At 43.2% G+C, this 19,597-nt stretch overlaps 1 protein-coding gene across 2 annotated transcripts in view; it reads right to left on the bottom strand.

The window, feature by feature from the left end:
• The window catches only part of SACM1L (SAC1 like phosphatidylinositide phosphatase), a 350,039-nt gene that overhangs the window by 272,801 nt on the left and 57,641 nt on the right, over positions 1-19,597 (bottom strand). For both annotated transcript variants that reach the window (XM_073678395.1, XM_073678396.1), the window contains exon 6: positions 16,002-16,061. In XM_073678395.1, the coding sequence (XP_073534496.1) occupies positions 16,002-16,061 (60 nt within the window). The remainder of the gene's footprint in view (positions 1-16,001; positions 16,062-19,597) is intronic.

Consider the following 19,597-nt stretch of genomic DNA (forward strand, 5'->3'; position numbering starts at 1 on the left):
AAATTTATTAACCAATGGGGGCCTGGATTTGGAGTCACCCCCAAAATTAAAATGGAAAAACACACTACAAGCTGATCCAACTTTGATGTAATGTCCTTAAAACAAGTCAAAATGAGGCTCAGTATTGTGTGTGGCCTCCATGTGCCTGTATGACCTCCCTACAGTGCCTGGACATGCTCCTGATGAGGTTGCAGATGGTCTCCTGTGGGATCTCCTCCCAGACCTGGGTTAAAACCTCCGCCAACTCCTGGACAGTCTGTGGTGAAACGTGACACTGGTGGATGGAGCGAGACATGATGTCCCAGATGTGCTCAATCGGATTCAGGTCTGGGGAATGGGCGGGCCAGTCCATAGATTCAATGCCTTCATCTTGCAGGAACTGCTGACACACTCCAGCCACATGAGGTCTGGCATTGTCCTGCATTAGGAGGAACCCAGGACCAATCGCACCAGCATATGGTCTCACAGGGGATCTGAGGCTCTCATCTCGGTACCTAATGGCAGTCAGGCTACCTCTGGTGAGCACATGGAGGGCTGTGCGGCCCTCCAAAGAAATGACACCCCACATCATTACTGACCCACTGCCAAACCGGTGATGCTGAAGGATGTTGCAGGCAGCAGATCGCTCTCCACGGCATCTCCAGACTCTGTCACATGTGCTCAGTGTGAACCTGCTTTCATCTGTGAAGAGCACAGAGTGACAATGGCGACTTTGCCAATCCTGGTATTCTGTGGCAAATGTCAAGCGTTCTGCACGGTGTTGGGCTGTGAGCACAACCCCCATCTGTGGATGTCGGGCCCTCATACCACCCTCATGGAGTCAGTTTCTAACAGTTTGTGTAGACACATGCAGATTTGTGGCCTGCTGGAGGTCATTTTGCAGGGCTCTGACAGTGCTCCTCCTATTACTCCTTGCACAAAGGCGGAGGTAGCAGTCCTGCTGCTGGGTTGTTGCCCTACTAAGGCCCCCTTCACGTCTCCTGGTGTACTGGCCTGTCTCCTGGTAGCGCCTCCAGCCTCTGCACACTACGCTGACAGACACCGCAAACCTTCTTGCCACAGCTCGCATTGATGTGCCATCCTGGATGAGCTGCACTACCTGAGCAACTTCTGTGGGTTTTAGAGCAAGTCTCATGCTACCACGAGTGTGAAAGCACAACCAACATTCAAAAGTGACCAAAACATCAGCCAGAAAGCATTGGTACTGAGATGTGGTCTGTGGTCCCCACCTGCAGAACCACTCCTTTATTGAGTGTGTCTTGATAATTGCCAATAATTTCCATCTATTGTCTATTCCATTTGCACAACAGCATGTGAAATTGAACGGCAATCAGTGTTGCTTCCTAAGACAGTTTGATTTCACAGAAGTTTGATTTACTTTCAGTTATATTCTGTTGTTTAAGTGTTCCCTTTATTTTTTGAGCAGTGTATAATATACTACAGATGCCAGATGGAATAACCTTAGTGTGAGTTATCTGGGTGGTTTTTTTTTTTTTCACACTTGTACCAGGGGTTCAGCAGGAGTATCAGTGGTCAGTGGTTCGTCCTTCCATAGCTGGCTGTCTACATGCACTGGTAACCTCAGCTTCCCTCTGAAAATACTTTACTTTAAAATAGTAGCATCTCACCTGTCTCCCATCTGAATCGTCAAAAGGAGCTTCCCCTATAATTAAGGCTTTTCTTCAAATCCCAGAAATGCGGTCCATGCTTGAACACACGCCGGGTACTAGAGGTCTGCGTGTCATCTCATCTGCAACCGGAATTGCTCCTGTATGCTGGTGTCTTCAGCGCGCACATCAGCCGTGCGCAGAGATTGACAGAGTGAGCTGAGAGCCCACTTAGGGGGAAGCAGCTCAATTCAGGAGTCTCAGATCTACTGGTCCCTTGTTCAGCAGGGTGTCGGCCCCTGGAACCACGGAATGAAGGAGAGAGATGAGAGGACCCCGCACAGATTAGCAGTCAGGAGCCCATGCTCAAGTTAAAAAGATCCTTAAGCTCCCCTCTTATGCGTCCGTCCCTAATAAGGACAGGAAAAACACTGGTGGTTGGTGGAGAGAGTGACCTTTAAACCTCTTGTGTGTTTCTGTCAGTATCAAGGACGACCTACTGATGGTGTTGTCAGGAGGGACATCCTGGTTAAGTGGTTTCTGGACACAAAAAGGTATTGGTCAATTCAGGAGAAATTGTGCAACAAATAATGTGGTCCATTTTATCCTAATTGGGGCTAGAATAATATATTCATGAAAAAAAAATAATATGTCAACAGGCCAATGTTACATAGTTCTGTGAATCAGCTGTGTGTTTAAAAGGCTCACTATACCCAAAGACAAATTTCTCAAGAGGTGTGATTTACAAAATGGGGTCACTTTTAGGGGTTTCTGCTGTTTTGCCACCCCAGTGGCTCTTCAAATATGACATGGCGCTTGCATTCTATTCCTGCCAAATCTGCCCTCAAAAACTCAAACAGGGCTCTTTCCCTTCCAAGCCCTGTCATTTTCCCAAACAGCAATTGTTCCCCATATATGAGGCATCAGCATACTAAAGAGAAATTGCATAGCAAATTTTGTGTTCTGTTTTCTCCTGTTAAGGAACTAAAGCAACATTTTTGTGCAAAAAACAAATTTTTCATTTACATGCTCAATGTTAATCTTCTCAAATTCTGTGAAGCACCTCTATGTTCAAAATGGTCACTACACCCTTAGATAAATTCCTTGAGAGGCGTAGTTTCCAAAGTGGGGTTTCTGCTGTTTTGGCACCATTGCGGCTCTTCAAGTGCAACATGGTGTGTGCCCTCTATTCCGGCCAAATCTGAGCTCGAGAAATCCAATAGCACTCCTTTCATTCCGAGCCCTGCTGTATGTCCAAATAGTAGCTTTTCCCCACATATGGGGTTCTGCGTACTCAGGTGAAATTGTACAAAAGAATTGGGTAATCTATTTCTTCCTGTTAACCTGGGGAAAAGAAATAACGTGGAGCAAATAGCAACATTTTAGTGAAAAACGTGTAATTTTTCAATATTTTTTTTCCAAGTTTTCTATTATTCTTGTGCAGCACCTGAAGCGCTAAACTTCCTGAATGCGGTTTTGTATACTTTGAGGGGTGCTCTATCTACAAATTGGTTTTGTTTGGGGCTTTTCTGACACATAGAATCCTCAGTCACTTTAACCCCTTCATCCCCATGCCTGTTTTCACCTTCCCGACCAGGAAAAATTTTACAATTCTGACCACTTTGTGTGGTAATAAGTAACTCGAACACCTCAACGGATCCTAGTAATTCTGAGACTGTTTTTTCTTGATACATTGTGCTTCATGCTTTTGGTAAATTTAGGTAAAAATTTTTTGCATGAATTTGTGAAAATATTGGAATTTTAGTGATTATACCAATAAACCAGATAGTTATACCACACAAATTGGTTAACATTTCCAACATGTCTACTTAACATTGGCATCATTTTTTAAACATTATTATTAGAAAGTTAGAAGGGTTACAAGTTGATCAGCAATTTCATTTTTCCAACAAAATTTACAAAACCAAATTTTTTTTTTTTTTTTTAGCGACCACAACACAATTGAAAGCAACTTTGAGGGGCCCATATGACATAAAATTCCCCCAAGTGACACAATTATAAAAACCACACACCTCAAACTGCTCAAATCCACACATTCTAGATTTTTATTAACCCCAAGGTGCTTCACAAGAATTAAAGCAATGTGGAAGGATAAAATGAACATTTACCATATTTTTTTGACCATAAGACGCACTTTATTTACTCCAAATTTGGGAGGAAAATGGGGGGTGCGTCTCAAGGTCCGAACCTTAACGGATACTTGCGGTGGTGGTGTAGTGGGATCGCAGGGCTGATGCAGCAGTGCGGCGGCGAGGCAGAGTGGATGTGCAACGGTGCGGCTGCAAGGCAAAGCGGCGGTGGGTGCACCATGATCTACAGGAAAATGGCCACCCGAGCCGGCGCATGCACCGTCTGGGAGCTTGGGCAGCCATTTTTCTGTGGATCACAGCTTCATGAAGATGGCCAGGGCCACCAGAAAGCCGCACCACTGCACCCACCACCGCTTTGCCGCATAGCCGCGGCCACCGAACAGCAGCGCACGCCGCTCACAGGCCCGGGACCCGGCCCCATCTGGACCACAGGCCCAGGCCCCACCACATTTACCTTTAAACCAAGCACACCATTATTTTTCTTATGAAATTCTCAATAAGTTTAATGTGTCACATGACCCTCTTCCCATTGAAAAAAATAAAGTTGGATCCAAAATGGCTGACTTAAAAATGGCCACCATGGTCACCACCCATCTGGGAAAGTTTTCCCCCTCTCATATACTAATGTGCCACAAACAGGAAGTTGATATCACCAACCATTCCCATTAAAATTTAGGTGTATCCATATAAACGGCCCACCCTGTAGTATTTCTGGGATATCTGGGCCCGAAGTAAAGGAAACCGGAGTTTTACTTTGGAAAGAGAACTTCTTCCAGATACTCAGATAGCCGAAGTCACTGGCTTTCTCCTTCCCTGCACTGTACAAATGACTGCCTCTGAGAGTCCTTTTGATCTTAGGACCTTCTTAGGATCCAGGCTGATAGACGTAACATCTCCAAATTTTGATGGTATAGTGGACACTGAAACAAAAGGTCCTGTCTTGTCTGCAGGAGTATTTGGTCTAAGGACATTCATGTCAACAGGGAAAACCGGCTTCTTTCGGGCCAGTAGGGACCTATTAAAATCACCGTAGCCTGGCTTTCCTGAATTTTCTTCAACATTCTTGGAATAAAGGCGAGTGTCAGAAAAGCGTATACTAGTTCCACATCCCATCCTTGGGACAGAGCATCGACCTTGTTGTACCTTACGGCAAACCCAACAGACTCCGCAGAGGTGTCTGCCGTAAAATCGGTTGCCAGTTTCAGCAAGGGAAGTGATCTTAGCATTTCTTCTCTACAGGTTTTTTTTTTTCTCTCTCTATATGATCTTCCAACTCCCTCCCCAAAGACGACTGCCACTGAAGCAGCAGCTATATTTGTCTTAATGATAGCAGAGGAGGATTCCCAGGTTTTTGGAAGAGGTCTTCCGATCTTCTATCCAATGGATCTGCTAGATTAGAAGAATCTTTGAAAGGTATAGCGGTTTTCCTAGCCACTCTGGCTACCGGTATATCGATCCTTGCAATCTCTTCCCATACTTTGATTTCTTCTGGATCAAAGGGAAGGCAAGATTTAAAATTACTTGGGATAACCAGCTTCTTTCCTACATCTTCCCATTCCCCCAAGATCATTGCCGTGATATGTTTATTTACCGAGAAGACCCTGTTTCTGCGGACTCTTAGGCCACCAAACATCTCATCCTGAATGGATAATGACTCCGAGGGTTCCCCTATTTTCATGGCATCTCTGACGGCCTGTAGGAGTAAATCTGTATTTTCTGAGGCAAACAAGTATTTCTTCTTTTCCTTGGGTAGAAATGTAGTGGGATTTCCGCCTTCGCCCGGCTCAAGGTCAGAGTAGTAGGATAATTCGCCTTCCTCTGAACTTGAGGCCATGTCCCACCTGGGTCTTTTAGGCCGGGTGGACAGCGGCGGCATAAGGGCAGATACAGTACTCGGTAATACTTCCCTAATAGCCTTCATGCTGGTTAGGAATGTGGCTTTCTTGTCCATAAGCACTTTAGCGATACAATCCTCGCTGAGCTCTTTGCTGTAGCTTCCTAGTAATTTAACACTACAGGTGCAACATCTATTAGCTTTCTTTTTAGTAGCTGAGGTAAAATGTCTAGGTGTCACCTTGTCCTAATAGACCATACAAAACTATATAGGTCATGCGTGAGCCGAGAGGTAGGAGGTCACTGCTTGGATATTACTGTGATCCAGGGATGGTTCTATGGACTGAATGTCTGAACAGATATCATTATCATGGAGCAGAATGCTAAGGATACAACTGCTAGCCTAGCTAACCCCCTTAGCCTTTAAATAATTGTCTCACCTGGCTTCAGATCATCTGATTCGTCAGATCCTTCTGAGCCCCATCTGCTGCTAAGCCTAAAGATTTAGGTCCGGCCGGTTGTAGTGCATCCTAAGTTTATCCCCTGCGCCATTTGCATTCCACACAGGACCGCACGCCGGGACCCAAGGGCTGCTGGTCCTCCTGTGACCAGTAGTCCGCGTTACCCAAGAGTGGATGCCGGCCTTGTGACTTTCGGCCAGAGAACACACCCCCCCCCCCCCGGAAGTTCGCGTCATTCGGGAGTGCCCATTGGCCTCGTGACTACCGTCCAAAGCACACACACCCTCGGAAGTTCCCGTCATTCGGGAGTGTGTGACAGCCCAAGAGCGCACGCTGACCATGTGGGTCCTAGTCAGGTGCGCGTGACCCCTCGCTGGAAGCACACCTCGGAACGTGCTCCACGTGATCCAGCCACCCAGCCACCGGCAATCCTCCCTGCTGACGCTCCGGATTTGGCAGCAGGAGCCCAGAGCCCCCAGGAGAGGGATAAGGCTGTTTTCGGGAGCATACAGCTCGACCAGCATGCAGAGGGACCTTTTAGAGGTATCAGCATAGCTCTTCAAGATTGGGAGGTAAGGTGTTAAACCCCCCAGAGAGTCCATTAAATTTGACTGTGGAGAGTTCCTCTTCAGTGTTTTTCTCGTCTCTATTAGGACAGAGGCAGGAGGGTGGTGGTGGGAAGGAGCTATTTAAACTCTTCTGTGTTTCCGGCCACCATCAAGGATAAGAAGGACGGCCTCCTGGAAAATTACATTTTTACCACCAACACTTTGTTTTTGCCCCAGATTTTACATTTTCACACTGGGAAATGGGTAAAAATGGCATTAAAATATGTGCTACAATTTCTGCTCAATGTAGAAGTACCCCATATATGGCTATACAGTACTGCTTAGCCACACGGCGAGACTCGGGAGCGACGGAGCGTCATTTGCCACCTGGAACATAGATTTTCCTAGAATAGTTTGGGGCTCTAATTATGGAGTCCGCAAAGTGCTAGAAGAACAGAATTGCCCCCTCAAGTGAGCCCATTTTAGAAATTATACCCTTTGGGAACTTATCTACAGATGTAGTGATGATTTTGACTCCATGGGCGTTTTCCAGAAACAAGCAGCAGAGGATGTTACACAGTGAAAATTGCAAACTGCCATTCTAGTGCCCAGTATGTTGTAGTTACCAGTACCTTATGCCCAGCTTGTGCTTCTAGAGACACGCACCTGTAAATTAAGCATGCTCTCATCAGTACAGGAATGCCAAACATGTGGATGCTAAATGTGGATTAAGCTCCACACTGTGGGGCTCAGAAACTAGGGGGGCATTTGGGAGCGGAGAATTTGCGGAATTTCTTTTGGGGGAGGGGTGTGAAGGATCCACACTTGATAAGGATCCGCACTTTGCACCAATGTAATGTTCTACACTCCTTGGGGACACGCAATGTCTGATTGGTACAGTTTTACATAGCCCCCCTCCCCCCCCCGTCCGCACAGGTTCAGGAAGGTACCGAGAGTGAGAAGAAGTGGCCTACTCAGTCACCAACGTGGCACCACACTCGCTCACACCCCTGACAGGTTGAGAGGCCCCTTTCACTAGACCCAGTGAAACAAAACCTTATCAGCCCGGGAGAGCTGCCATCAGTTCCTATTTGATATAAGCCTCAGTCCGTTAACAGGAATTATATCGGGCCAGGAACCAGCTTCGATAGCATGGGAATTAAACTGAATAACGAACATGTGGATTCGTGGATCGAGATAAAAGAAGTCCAAGGTTAAATGATATATTTAATCGCCTTAAGGGCACACTAGACATACACTATATCCACACAGGTTATACATATATAATGGTCAGAAATGCAAATACTACAGTAGTGGTACAAAAGTATGCAGGTATTAAGAGTTAGTTATCAGTCAGATGAAAGGTCTGGCTTGCGGGGGAGGGTCTGCCACATGGGAGGCTTGCGGTCCCCTCTGTTTCTGGACTCCCCGCACTCCCCCCCGATATGTTGTAGCGACGTCCTAGGGGGAAAAGCACTAGGCCCTGCTTTACACAAGCATTTAACTCCTTTGGTGTCACTCCCCTCCTGCCCCCCCCTGGGCTGAACCCAAGTCCCCTTAACACAAGGTTTGTAGCAAAATCTCCCAAAACCTATGAAAGATCATAACTCTTATGGACGGTCCTAGGGAGCTGGGGCCCTGCTACGCATGGAGACTAAACACAGTTGTACTGCTTCCTAATACCTGTTCTATGTATCTCCCTATCCATATGTGCTAGACTTGGTCAAGACCCAGTCGGACATTCACCATGTCTTGGGCATCTCGGAAATATATTTGATGTACGGCTAGTACTTAGGAATTTCATATCACGTTATGAAAGTACTATATCTGTCTGAACAAAGGAGACCGCATGGCTTGGATCCACAGGGGGTCTTCCTGTAGTAGCTTACTAGCCAGCTGGTGGGGGTGTAAATCCTTTGCTTGGAGCTGACCAGGTGTCTTGTTACAACTACACATGCTTACAGTATGATTTTAAGGCTATGTGCGCACGATGCGTATTTGAAGCAGAAACTTTCTGTGCGTTTCTGTTTCTTTTTGGCAGGGAAAAAGCATGCGTTTTTGACACTTTTTTGAAGCGTTTTTGCACATCAATGAATGATTTTTGGAGACAAATATAGTTATTTGGTGGGACATTACTTAAACCTTGGATTACCATCAGAATTGGTGTGAGTATATTGGTTAATTTGAATGATTAAAGAATGTATCTGTTGTAATTCAAATAAAGTGTTTGCTCTGTGTCTGTGTGTTTACTTAACTCTTTACTTTAATTAAGTTTGGTCATGAAAATGTCTGATTGTTACAACCAAACAAAAAAGAGCTAGGTGCCAGCTAGTCCCATGCACCCAATCTTCATTAGCATTTCTATTCACGTAATTTATGCGGCTGCTGTGAGCTGCTATTTTTAGCCTGGGAAGGTGCCATTAGGCAAATATGGTCCGTGGCCATTAATAACATCTTACAGCTGGTTCGTTAGCCGCTATGTCCCCCCGATCAGCACTCAACAGCGCTTTGGACACAGCTTATTTTTGCTGCATCCAAAATGCGGTGTTCTAATGCCGCACTTTTTTTGTTGGTAAATGTGAATCCACCGCATATAATGATACTTCAATCGGTCAAAATCTGCAGCGAAGACTGGCGTGTCCGCTACATAAATTAACATGCTGCGTGTGAGTTTGGGTACGTGGCCACGATCAGGAACCACTGCAGGTCTGACGCTGCGTGTTTATATAGCATCAAACTCGCAGCGTCCAGATGTTACAGCATAATGGATGGGATCTCTAGAAATCCCATGTCCACTATGCGTGCATCAGAGGCTGTGAATCACCCGTGGACAATGACATAGGGCACGTTTTTTCAGGACCGCCGCATGTCAAATTCTCATGCAGAGTCGCTAGTCTCCGCAACAGAAATTTGACCACTAGAAAGTATTGAGTGTGGTAAATTAGCATGGCTCAGTGAACACATGTGGATTTACCTACATTCAATAGAATGCAACATTTTGGATGCAGCAAAAAATATGCGTTTAAAGCGCTGCTACGTCCGGATCGTGGGCACAGAGCCGAAAATGTAAAAAAAAAAAAAAAAAAAAATATGGCATCATTTTTATAATCAGCAGAGGGAAAGCCGACAGCTGGGGGCTGATATTAGTAGCCGAGGAAGGGGCTATTAGCCAACAATGTTCCCTGGCTATTCATATCAGTCCACAGGTGTTTGTTTAGCCTTTACTGGCTATATTACATGGGGACCCCAGAAAAAAATTGACGTAGGGTCCCCCTATAAAATCTAACCAGCAAAGGCTAAAGAGACAGCTGTGGGCTGTTATTAATAGCCAGGGAAGGTGCCATGGATACTAACCCCCTCCACGGCTATTAATATCACTCCTCAGCAGTCCCAGAAATGGCGCATCCAAAAGATGCGCCAAATCTGGCACTTAGCCTCGCTCTTCCCACTGCCCTGTAGTGCTGGCAAGTGGGGTAATGGGGTTAGGGTTCATGTCAGCCTTGTATTGGCGGCTGATGTGAAGCCCAGGTTAGTAATGGAGGCCATTACTAACTGCGTAGTAAAATGGTCGCCGCTTTTTCAATAAAAAACATGGCCAGAATAAAGTATTTTAATGAAATACAGTGGTGGCCAAAAGTATTTGCACCCCTGCAATTCTGTCAGATAATATTCAGTTTCTTCCTGAAAATGATTGCAATCACAAATTCTTTGGTATTATTATCTTCATTTAATTTGTCTTCAATGAAAAAACACAAAAAGAATTGTCCTAAAGCCAAATTGGATATAATTCCACACCAAACCTAAAAAAGGGGGTGGACAAAAGTATTGGCACCCTTTGAAAAATCATGTGATTCTTCTCTAATTAGTGTAATTTACAGCACCTGTAACTTACCTGTGGCACCTAACAGGTGTTGGCAATAACTAAATCACACTTGCAGCCAGTTAACATGGATTAAAGTTGACACAAACTCTGTCCTGTGTCCTTGTGTGTACCACATTGAGCATGGAGAAAAGAAAGAAGACCAAAGAACCTCGACTAACATCCAAACAAGTTCAAGCTGCCCTGCAGTCCGAGGGTACAACAGTGTCAACCCGTACTATCCGTCGGCGTCTGAATGAAAAGGGACTGTATGGTAGGATACCCAGGAAGACCCCACTTCTTACCCCGAGACATAAAAAAGCCAGGCTGGAGTTTGCCAAAACTTACCTGAGAAAGCCTAAAACGTTTTGGAAGAATGTTCTCTGGTCAGATGAGACAAAAGTAGAGCTTTTTGGGAAAAAGCATCAACATATAGTGTACAGGAAAAAAAAAAAAAAAAAAAAAGAGGCATTCAAAGAAAAGAACACGGTCCCTACAGTCAAACATGGCGCAGGTTCCCTGATGTTTTGAGGTTGCTTTGCTGCCTCTGGCACTGGACTGCTTGACCGTGTGAATGGCATTATGAAGTCTGAAGACTACCAACAAATTTTGCAGCATAATGTAGGGTCCAGTGTGAGAAAGCTGGGTCTCCCTCAGAGGTCATGGGTCTTCCAGCAGGACAATGACCCAAAACACACTTCCAAAAGCACTATAAAATGGTTTGAGAGAAAGCACTGGAGACTTCTAAGGTGGCCAGCAATGAGTCCAGACCTGAATCCCATAAAACACCTGTGGAGAGATCTCAAAATGGCAGTTTGGAGAAGGCACCCTTCAAATATCAGGGACCTGGAGCAGTTTGGCAAAGAAGAATGGTCTACAATTCCAGCAGAGCATTGTAAGAAACTCATTGATGGTTACCGGAAGCGGTTGTTCGCAGTTATTTTGGCTAAAGGTTGTGCAACCAAGTATTAGGCTAAGGGTGCCAATACTTTTGTCTGGCCCATTTTTGGAGTTTTGTATGAAATGATCAATGATTTGATTTTTGCTTCATTCTCTTTTGCGTTTTTTCCTTGCAACCAAATTAAATAAAGATAATAATACCAAAGAATTGCAGGGGTGCCAATACTTTTGGCACCGCGGCCATCAGCTGAGCGGTCGCGTGACCATCAGCTGAGCGGTCGCGTGACCATCAGCTGAGCGGTCGCGTGACCATCAGCTGAGCGGTCGCGTGACCATCAGCTGAGCGGTCGCGTGACCATCAGCTGAGCGGTCGCGTGACCATCAGCTGAGCGGTCGCGTGACCATCAGCTGAGCGGTCGCGTGACCATCAGCTGAGCGGTCGCGTGACCATCAGCTGAGCGGTCGCGTGACCATCAGCTGAGCGGTCGCGTGACCATCAGCTGAGCGGTCGCGTGACCATCAGCTGAGCGGTCGCGTGACCATCAGCTGAGCGGTCGCGTGACCATCAGCTGAGCGGTCGCGTGACCATCAGCTGAGCGGTCGCGTGACCATCAGCTGAGCGGTCGCGTGACCATCAGCTGAGCGGTCGCGTGACCATCAGCTGAGCGGTCGCGTGACCATCAGCTGAGCGGTCGCGTGACCATCAGCTGAGCGGTCGCGTGACCATCAGCTGAGCGGGTCCTGTAAGTACCGCCGGGAGGAGAAGATCACCGCCAGTGGCCACCAGACAGGTGAGTATAGAGTTTTATTTTTTATTTTTAACTTATTTATTTATTTTTTTTTTTTTTAACTACGCGTGGTAGCAGGCTTGTCTGGGAAGGCTACTTCTCCTCCTATCTACGCCGCTCCCACTGTCATCAGCGGGAGCGGCGGTCGGGATGAGAGGAGTTGTAGTCTCCTCTTCATCCCGGGTACCACACGCACCGCAATCACGCCGCAAATTCGCTACCACTGAATTTAATTGAAACGCAGAAAATCCACATTTACCTGTGGGTTTCCTGCGTTTAAATGTAAATCAATGGCAGTGAATTCGCTGTGTGATCAGACTAGAAAAGGCCATGCTGCGTTTTGCAACACAATGCAAATTCAGCGCGTTAATTAATGCATCATGTGCACAGCACATCCGAATTTGTATTGCTATGCATGGCAGACCGATTAACAAGCGTTTTCGCGGCCGGAAAAACGCAGCAAAAACGCTACGTGTGAACTTAACCTAAGCTGCCATTTCATACCCCTAACCTTCACAGGGGGAAAGGAGCCATAGCACTTTTCCAGAGCCTTTGTACTACCAGTAACGTGAAAGCTCCCTACATTTCTGTTAACAAATGACTGACCTGAGTGGGGACTTGGCTTTTTTTTGTGGAGTGAGTCGGAGCTTTTATTGGGAACATTTTACAAAGCATTTGGGATCACACTTATCCGGCGCTCTACGCTAAGCACTTATATCAGGGTGTCCATCTAAATCTCCAAGTGACGTGATCCAGATGAAACTCCAAAGGGATCCATTTACTATAATGAGGCAGCAGAGCTACTCTGGACCCAGTCTGGCCTCTGTTCAGCGCTGAACTATTCATAAGTGCACAAAACTGTGGCGGACAACACATTTATGTATGCCTAAAAAGATGGACACTGCCGGATCACCGGTCAGACAGCGTACACAGTGTATCCATCTACCTTATTATAGGTAATCTTCCACCGGCAGTTCCATCTGAATCACGTAATTCAGAGATTTACATGGAAACCCGGGTGTAAGCGCTCAGCATAGAGCACAGGAGAAATGTGAGCTAAGCCTTACCACGATCTTTGGGAGGCAGAATTAAATCAACAGCAGGTGAAAAATTGGTTTTATTTTATTTTTTTAAGCCGTTCCTCTTGCAGTATGAGTGATATGACGACCTTATTCTTCGGGTTGGTGCAATTACAGAGATACCAGATTTATATATTTTTTTTAGGTTTGACTGCTATCTCACACTAAAAGCCACTTTTTTCAAAAACAAGGTTTTCGCATCCCCATATTTTGAGAGCTATAATTTGTCCATATTTCGGCCGATAATCATTTGAGGCCTTGTTTTTTGCAAGACGAGTTGACATTTTTATTGGTATCATTTTCGGCACATGACATTTTTTGATCAATTTCTAATCTGATTTATTGGTGGCAGAATAAACATTAAAAAAAAAAAAATCCCCAATTACTTGCTTATTTCCGTTCCACATGTGGTTAAATTGATAAGGCAGCTTTATTCTTCGGATCAGTACTATTACAGTGATACCACATTTATATTTTTTTTTGTTTTGGCGCTTTTACACAAACTATTATATAGAAAAAAATGATTATTTTTAATTGCTTTATTTTGAGAGCTATAGCTTTTTTATTTTTCCGCTGACGGAGCTGCATGGTGGCTTGTTTTTTGTTTTTTGCAGGACAAGATGTTTTCAGAGATACCATTTTTTTTTTTTCAGTAGTCTTTTTGATTGCGTTTTATTCTATTTTTTGTTCGGCGCTATGATGAATAGTTTTTTTTTTTTTTTTTTTACGGTGTTCACTTAATGGGTTAACTAGTGGGACAGTTTTATAGTTCGGGTCATTCCAGAGGCGGATATACCAAATATATGTACTTTTATTTATTTTTGCATAAATGTATTTATTGGATTCATTTTTTATTTTTTTTTTTGCTCTTCATTTTGTGATTTTTTTTGTATTTTTAATAATAAATATATATTATATATTATATATTATATTATATATTATATTATATATATATATATATATATATATATATATATATATATATATATATATATATATATATATATATATATTTTACTAACCCCTTTACAGCCTGGGGCGTAATAGTAAGCACCAGGCTGTCACCCCCTGTTCAGCGCGGGCTCCAGCAGTGAGCCCACACTGAACCAGACACATGTCAGCTGATTATTACAGCTGACAAGTGCCCGCAACAGCCACGGGTGGAATCGCGATCCACCCGTGGCTGTTAACATGTTAAATGCCGCTGTCAATCTCTGACAGCGGCATTCAACTGCGCCGCACCGGAAGCGCGTCACTTACCCCGCCCATTGGTGACCCAGTCACGTGATCGCGGGTCACTTATGGGTGGGCATGACAACCCTGGATCGGCAGCAGACCCCAGTGGCTCTCATGTGCTGATCGCTATGAGCGCCACCTAGTGATCGGTGCGCATAGCACAGGAGCATTTCGGCTACATAGAGGTGATCTGCTCATCACCTTTATGTAGCAGAGGCGATCGGACAGTTGCTGCTTCTAGTCTCCTATGGAGACTATAGAAGCAGGTAAAAAAAGTGTAAAAAAATGTTTAAAAATATTTAAAAAAATATATATAAAAAGTTAAAATCACCCCCCTTTCGCCCCATTCGAAATAAAATAAAAAAACACATACATATTTGGGATCGCCGTGTTCAGAATCGCCCCATCTATCAATATAAAAAAAGAATTAATCCGATCGGTAAATGGTGTAACGAGAAAAAAATTCTAAACGCCAGTATTTAATTTTTTGGTTGCCGCAACATTGCAATAAAATGCAATAATGGGCGATCAAAACATCGGATCTACCCCAAAATGGTATCAAAAACTTCAGCTTGGCGCGCAGAAAATAAGCCCTCACCTGGCCCCAGATCCCGAAAAATGGAGAAGCTACGGGTCTTGGAAAATGGTGCCATTTTTTTTTTTTTTTGCAAACTTTGGATTTTTTTTCACCACTTAAATAAAAAAGAACCTACACGTTTGGTATCTACAAACTCGTAATGACCCGGAGAATCATAAGGGCAGGTCAGTTTTAGAATTCAGTGAATGTGGTAAAAAAATAAATAAAAAAAAAAACATATGTGGTATTGCACTTTTTTTTGCAATTTCACCGCGCTTGGAATTTTTTTCCCCGTTTTCCCATACACGATATGGTAAAACCAGTAATGTCGTTCAAAAGTACAACTCGTCCCGCAAAAAATAAGACCTCATAAGACCATATTAACCAAAAAATAAAAACGTTATGGCTCTGGGAACAAGGGAAGCAAAAAACGAAAATGCAGAAACGGAAAATCCCAGGGTCCTTAAGGGGTTAAAATTATGGGATTAGATATAGGGGTCTGGGGAGTATCATGCAAGATGGGATTAGATACACTGGTCTGATCTACATATTGAGATCCTATAGACGACTCAGGCATATGGCCACTTCTGTACACTGATGCATCTTAAAAGATATTAACATCAATAGGGACATTTTTTCTTTTTTTTTTGTTAATTCTCGTATTTTAGCAATTCATTTTCATTAAAAATGCTACACTGTTTACCTTGCATTGTATGGTTAGTTAATTGCTGGCTGCAAGACAGTTAGATATAAGCTTCGGGGCAAGGGCGTACATAGAAATCATGGGACCCCATAGCAGAAGTTATAATTGGATTTCAGAGGCTTTAGCAAAACTATTTCAAGTTACAAACCTTATTAGATATGCAACAGTTGTATGCTACTACTAGTAATGCTCACTAGTTATATTTATATGCAACTAGGAGAATTGTGAAATAAGAGATACAATTGGAGGCATCCATGAAAGCAAAAATGTAACACTACTGAAAAATTAACATCTTTTACCTCAGGTTGGGCTGAAAATTCTCGTAGTAAATGACCATTCCATACAAATCTTTGATCAGCCTAAAGAATAAAAAAAGGAATACAAAAGGAACACAAGAGAATATGAATATTACAAGCACAAGAAAGTCAATTCAAAAGGTTAAGAAACAAAACTTTTAATGTCAATTCAACTAACTTATCCACATACTTATATCATCATAAAGATGAAAGTAAAGAGGTTAGGGTTCTTTATGTTCTGTTTATGTGGCTATGCAATCTGGCAGCAGCAAGAGATAGGAAAAGAAACCCTGCTTTCAACTATGTATCACTTAACTTCCTGGGTGCTGCAGCTATTATAAAATCACAGTTTTCTCTGCTGCAGATTTAATAGAGCTCAGATATTCAGCTGTGTTACCTCCACCACAGCTTTCTGTGTACATAGTATAATGACATAGCTGCTAATCAGTGATGCAGACTGGTTGGACTATCAGGCAAGAGGCCAGTAGTCCTGTACTGATAATCGGCTGATAAAACATTGATGTATTGAAACCGCAAAAAACAGCTAAGTGACATCACTCATCAGGGTCTCTGCTCCTACATTTTGGCAATCTCATTACAAAGCAAAACCTGGTGACAGATTACATTTAAAGGGGGTGGTCCACTACTAGGACAACCACTTCTCCTTCATCATGATTAGCTCCATTATAATAAAAACAGTTAGACTCCCCTCCCGTGTCGGCGTTATTCCAGTGGTGCCGACACTCGCGTTCCCAGGGCTCACGTGTGGTGTGTTACGTCACAAGAGCAGTGCGCCCAATCAGCGCTGGCGTCATTGTCCCCACCTTAGGACGTATTGAACAACAGGAAGCAAGGCTGCGGCCACACCCTGACTTCCTTTTGATGTTTTATTTGTTCAAAAGCGGGGGCAGTGACACCAGTGCTGATGAACTGCATGGTTTGTGTGACGTAACAACCTCACGTGAGCCCCGGGAAGTCAGGCGCTGACAATGCAGGAATGGCGCTAGAAACGGAGGCAAGTATAGGGGTTTTTATTTTAATGGGTTAAACATGGGGAATAAGAAGGGGTTGTCCAAGTAGTGGACACCCCATTTAACAGTGGAAATAGCATCAAAAGAAAGTGAATGTACCTTCTAAAGAAATGTGGGAGATAAATAATGTGTAATTTAATTCCAAATTAGGTGGACCCCTCACCAACACTGGTCATTAGATACATAACATACATGTCATCTAGCTTTTTTTCCATGCTGGAATTGCCTCTGCCAACACTACCTTTGAGGTCAAACAGTCTATAATTCAGTTACAAAGTCTGTAAAGATCCCTTTCAAATTTTGATGTCTGAACCGCCATTGCTGTACATGTAATGAATGCCCCCCCAGAGAATTGTACACTTCCCAGAAAGACCTGATAATATGCGATATCTTTATATTGACCAAACATGTATTTATGCTTAGAAGATCTGAGGAGTTTTTTTTCCAGATCTGAGTAAACCTAATTTTTGTAGCCTCTTAGTGTAAGGGCCAATTCAGATGTCAAGTGATTTTTCTTGTAGGTGAAAAAACTGAGACTTTCATGAGTGTTTGGTCAGAGTGTCAGTTTTTTTCAGAGTTTAAAGAGTAACAGTCATTTTAATCTTTATTTCATAAATGAACACTATCCAAGAAAATACGCAACTTTGTGATATTTATTATCAGAAAAATTAGCTTCTTCCTATGCCAAAATTGACAATTCATTATCAAAATTCTCAATTCTGAGGTAAAACCAGTATTCAGTTAAGACAGACTTTCCCATTACGGAGATAGGAGATGGCAGCTGCTACTGATAAGATTCTATTTATTTGGGAGGAACTAGAGAGAGCTCCTTCCTCCTCTCCCTTCAATCAAGATAGAATCTCATCAAAAGCAACTGCCATCTCCTATCTCACTAATGGGAAAGTCTGTGTGTACACGCATCATTCTTGAAGCAGAAGATGCTTCAGGAAAACATCAGTGGTGTTTTTCCTGAAGAGTCTTATTTGACACCTTTTGCATAGGTCTTGTTGCTTTTCTTGTAATTTGTAAGATAGTGGCAGATTCCAAATGGAAGCCACTTGAATAGCCAGGTAACTTCTTTTAGTCACTTCACAGCTTTCGAGGTGGTTAAAAGACAGATGTTCAGCATTGCTGTGTATATGTTCATCCTTTTTTAACTTTTTCAGGCGGTTTCCAGGTATTCACCAGAAAAAGACATTATGTGCACATAACCTTAGCTGGTTTCTGTAAGTTTTCAACTCTACTATACTCTTCCACAACAATGGAGAGCCGAGCTTTGCTTGTTGCCTGCTGCTGACAAATCAGTGATGAGAAATTGCATATGCTGCTCTGTTGATGCATATTACAGAAGATAAACCTCAGCCTTATCCATCAATACAGTACAATTTGCGGTTACATAGAACTGATCTCTCAGCAGCAAGAGTTAAACAACTAAGCTCTACACTGCCCAGCTTTTATAAGCTTTGTTATAGAGGATTGAAAAAAAATATATACACAATAGGATATAATAATGATACAAGAGCATACAGTACACAGAAGCATAAAAGTTGAGTTCCATACTTAGATTAGCTTAATGGTAACTCAGAGGTGGAGTTATAGTCAGGCACACACCAGAGGGAAGGGTCTAAAGCACTGAAGAGAAGCAGGGTGCTGTTGGGAAACGTAATTTTAGAAGTGTAAGAACAGGACCACCCAAAAAAAAATTTTATTTTTAGAATTAGTCTGTACATTAACAACATGCATGTCTTTTACTGTGCTTTGTTAAAAAAAAAATATAATTTTAGTAGTAACCCTTTTAATAAAGTGTTAGCCAAACCAGAATATCATAATTGAGATCTGGTTTTATAACAAGGTTTAGAGGACCAAAATTGTAAATTTATACATTTTCTCCACTCCCAGACTTTAGAAAAATATCATAAGAAAAAAAAAAAAAAAAAAAAAAAAAAAAAAAAAAGAAAAGAAAAGTATATACACACAAAATAGGGGTTGTCCAGCCTTAGGCTGCAAGTCTGCACTCCCTGTGAGGATCCTCTAGTGCCGGGCGTGTATCTGCAAGTAAGATGCATCTCCCTAAATTAGAATATCATCAAAAATGTAATTTATTTCAGCTCTTCAATACAAAAAGTGAAACTAATATTATATAGAGTCATTACAAACAGAGGGATCTATTTCAAGTGTTTATTTCTGTTTATGTTGATGACTATGGCTTACAGCCAATGAAAACACAAGTCATTATCTCAGTAAATTAGAATACTTTATAGCAGGCTTTAGGCTTCCGATGCGTTTAAAAGGTCCCTTGGTCTGTTTCAGTAGGCTCCACAATCATGGGGAAGACTACTGACTTGACAGATGTCCAGAAAGCAGTCACTGACACACTCCACAAGGAGGGTAAGCCACAAAAGGTCATTGCTAAAGAAGCTGGATGTTCACAGAGTGCGTTATCCAAGCATATTAATGGAAAGTTGAGTGGAAGGAAAAAGTGTGGTAGAAAAAAGGTGCACAAGCAACCGGGATAACCGCAGCCTTGAAAGGATTGTTAAGAAAAGGCCATTCAAAAAGTTTGGGGTG

This window comes from Phyllobates terribilis, unplaced genomic scaffold (genome assembly GCF_046119375.1).
Source record: "Phyllobates terribilis strain yellow unplaced genomic scaffold, ASM4611937v1 Scaffold_4__5_contigs__length_816908805, whole genome shotgun sequence".
Classification (NCBI taxonomy): domain Eukaryota; kingdom Metazoa; phylum Chordata; class Amphibia; order Anura; family Dendrobatidae; genus Phyllobates; species Phyllobates terribilis.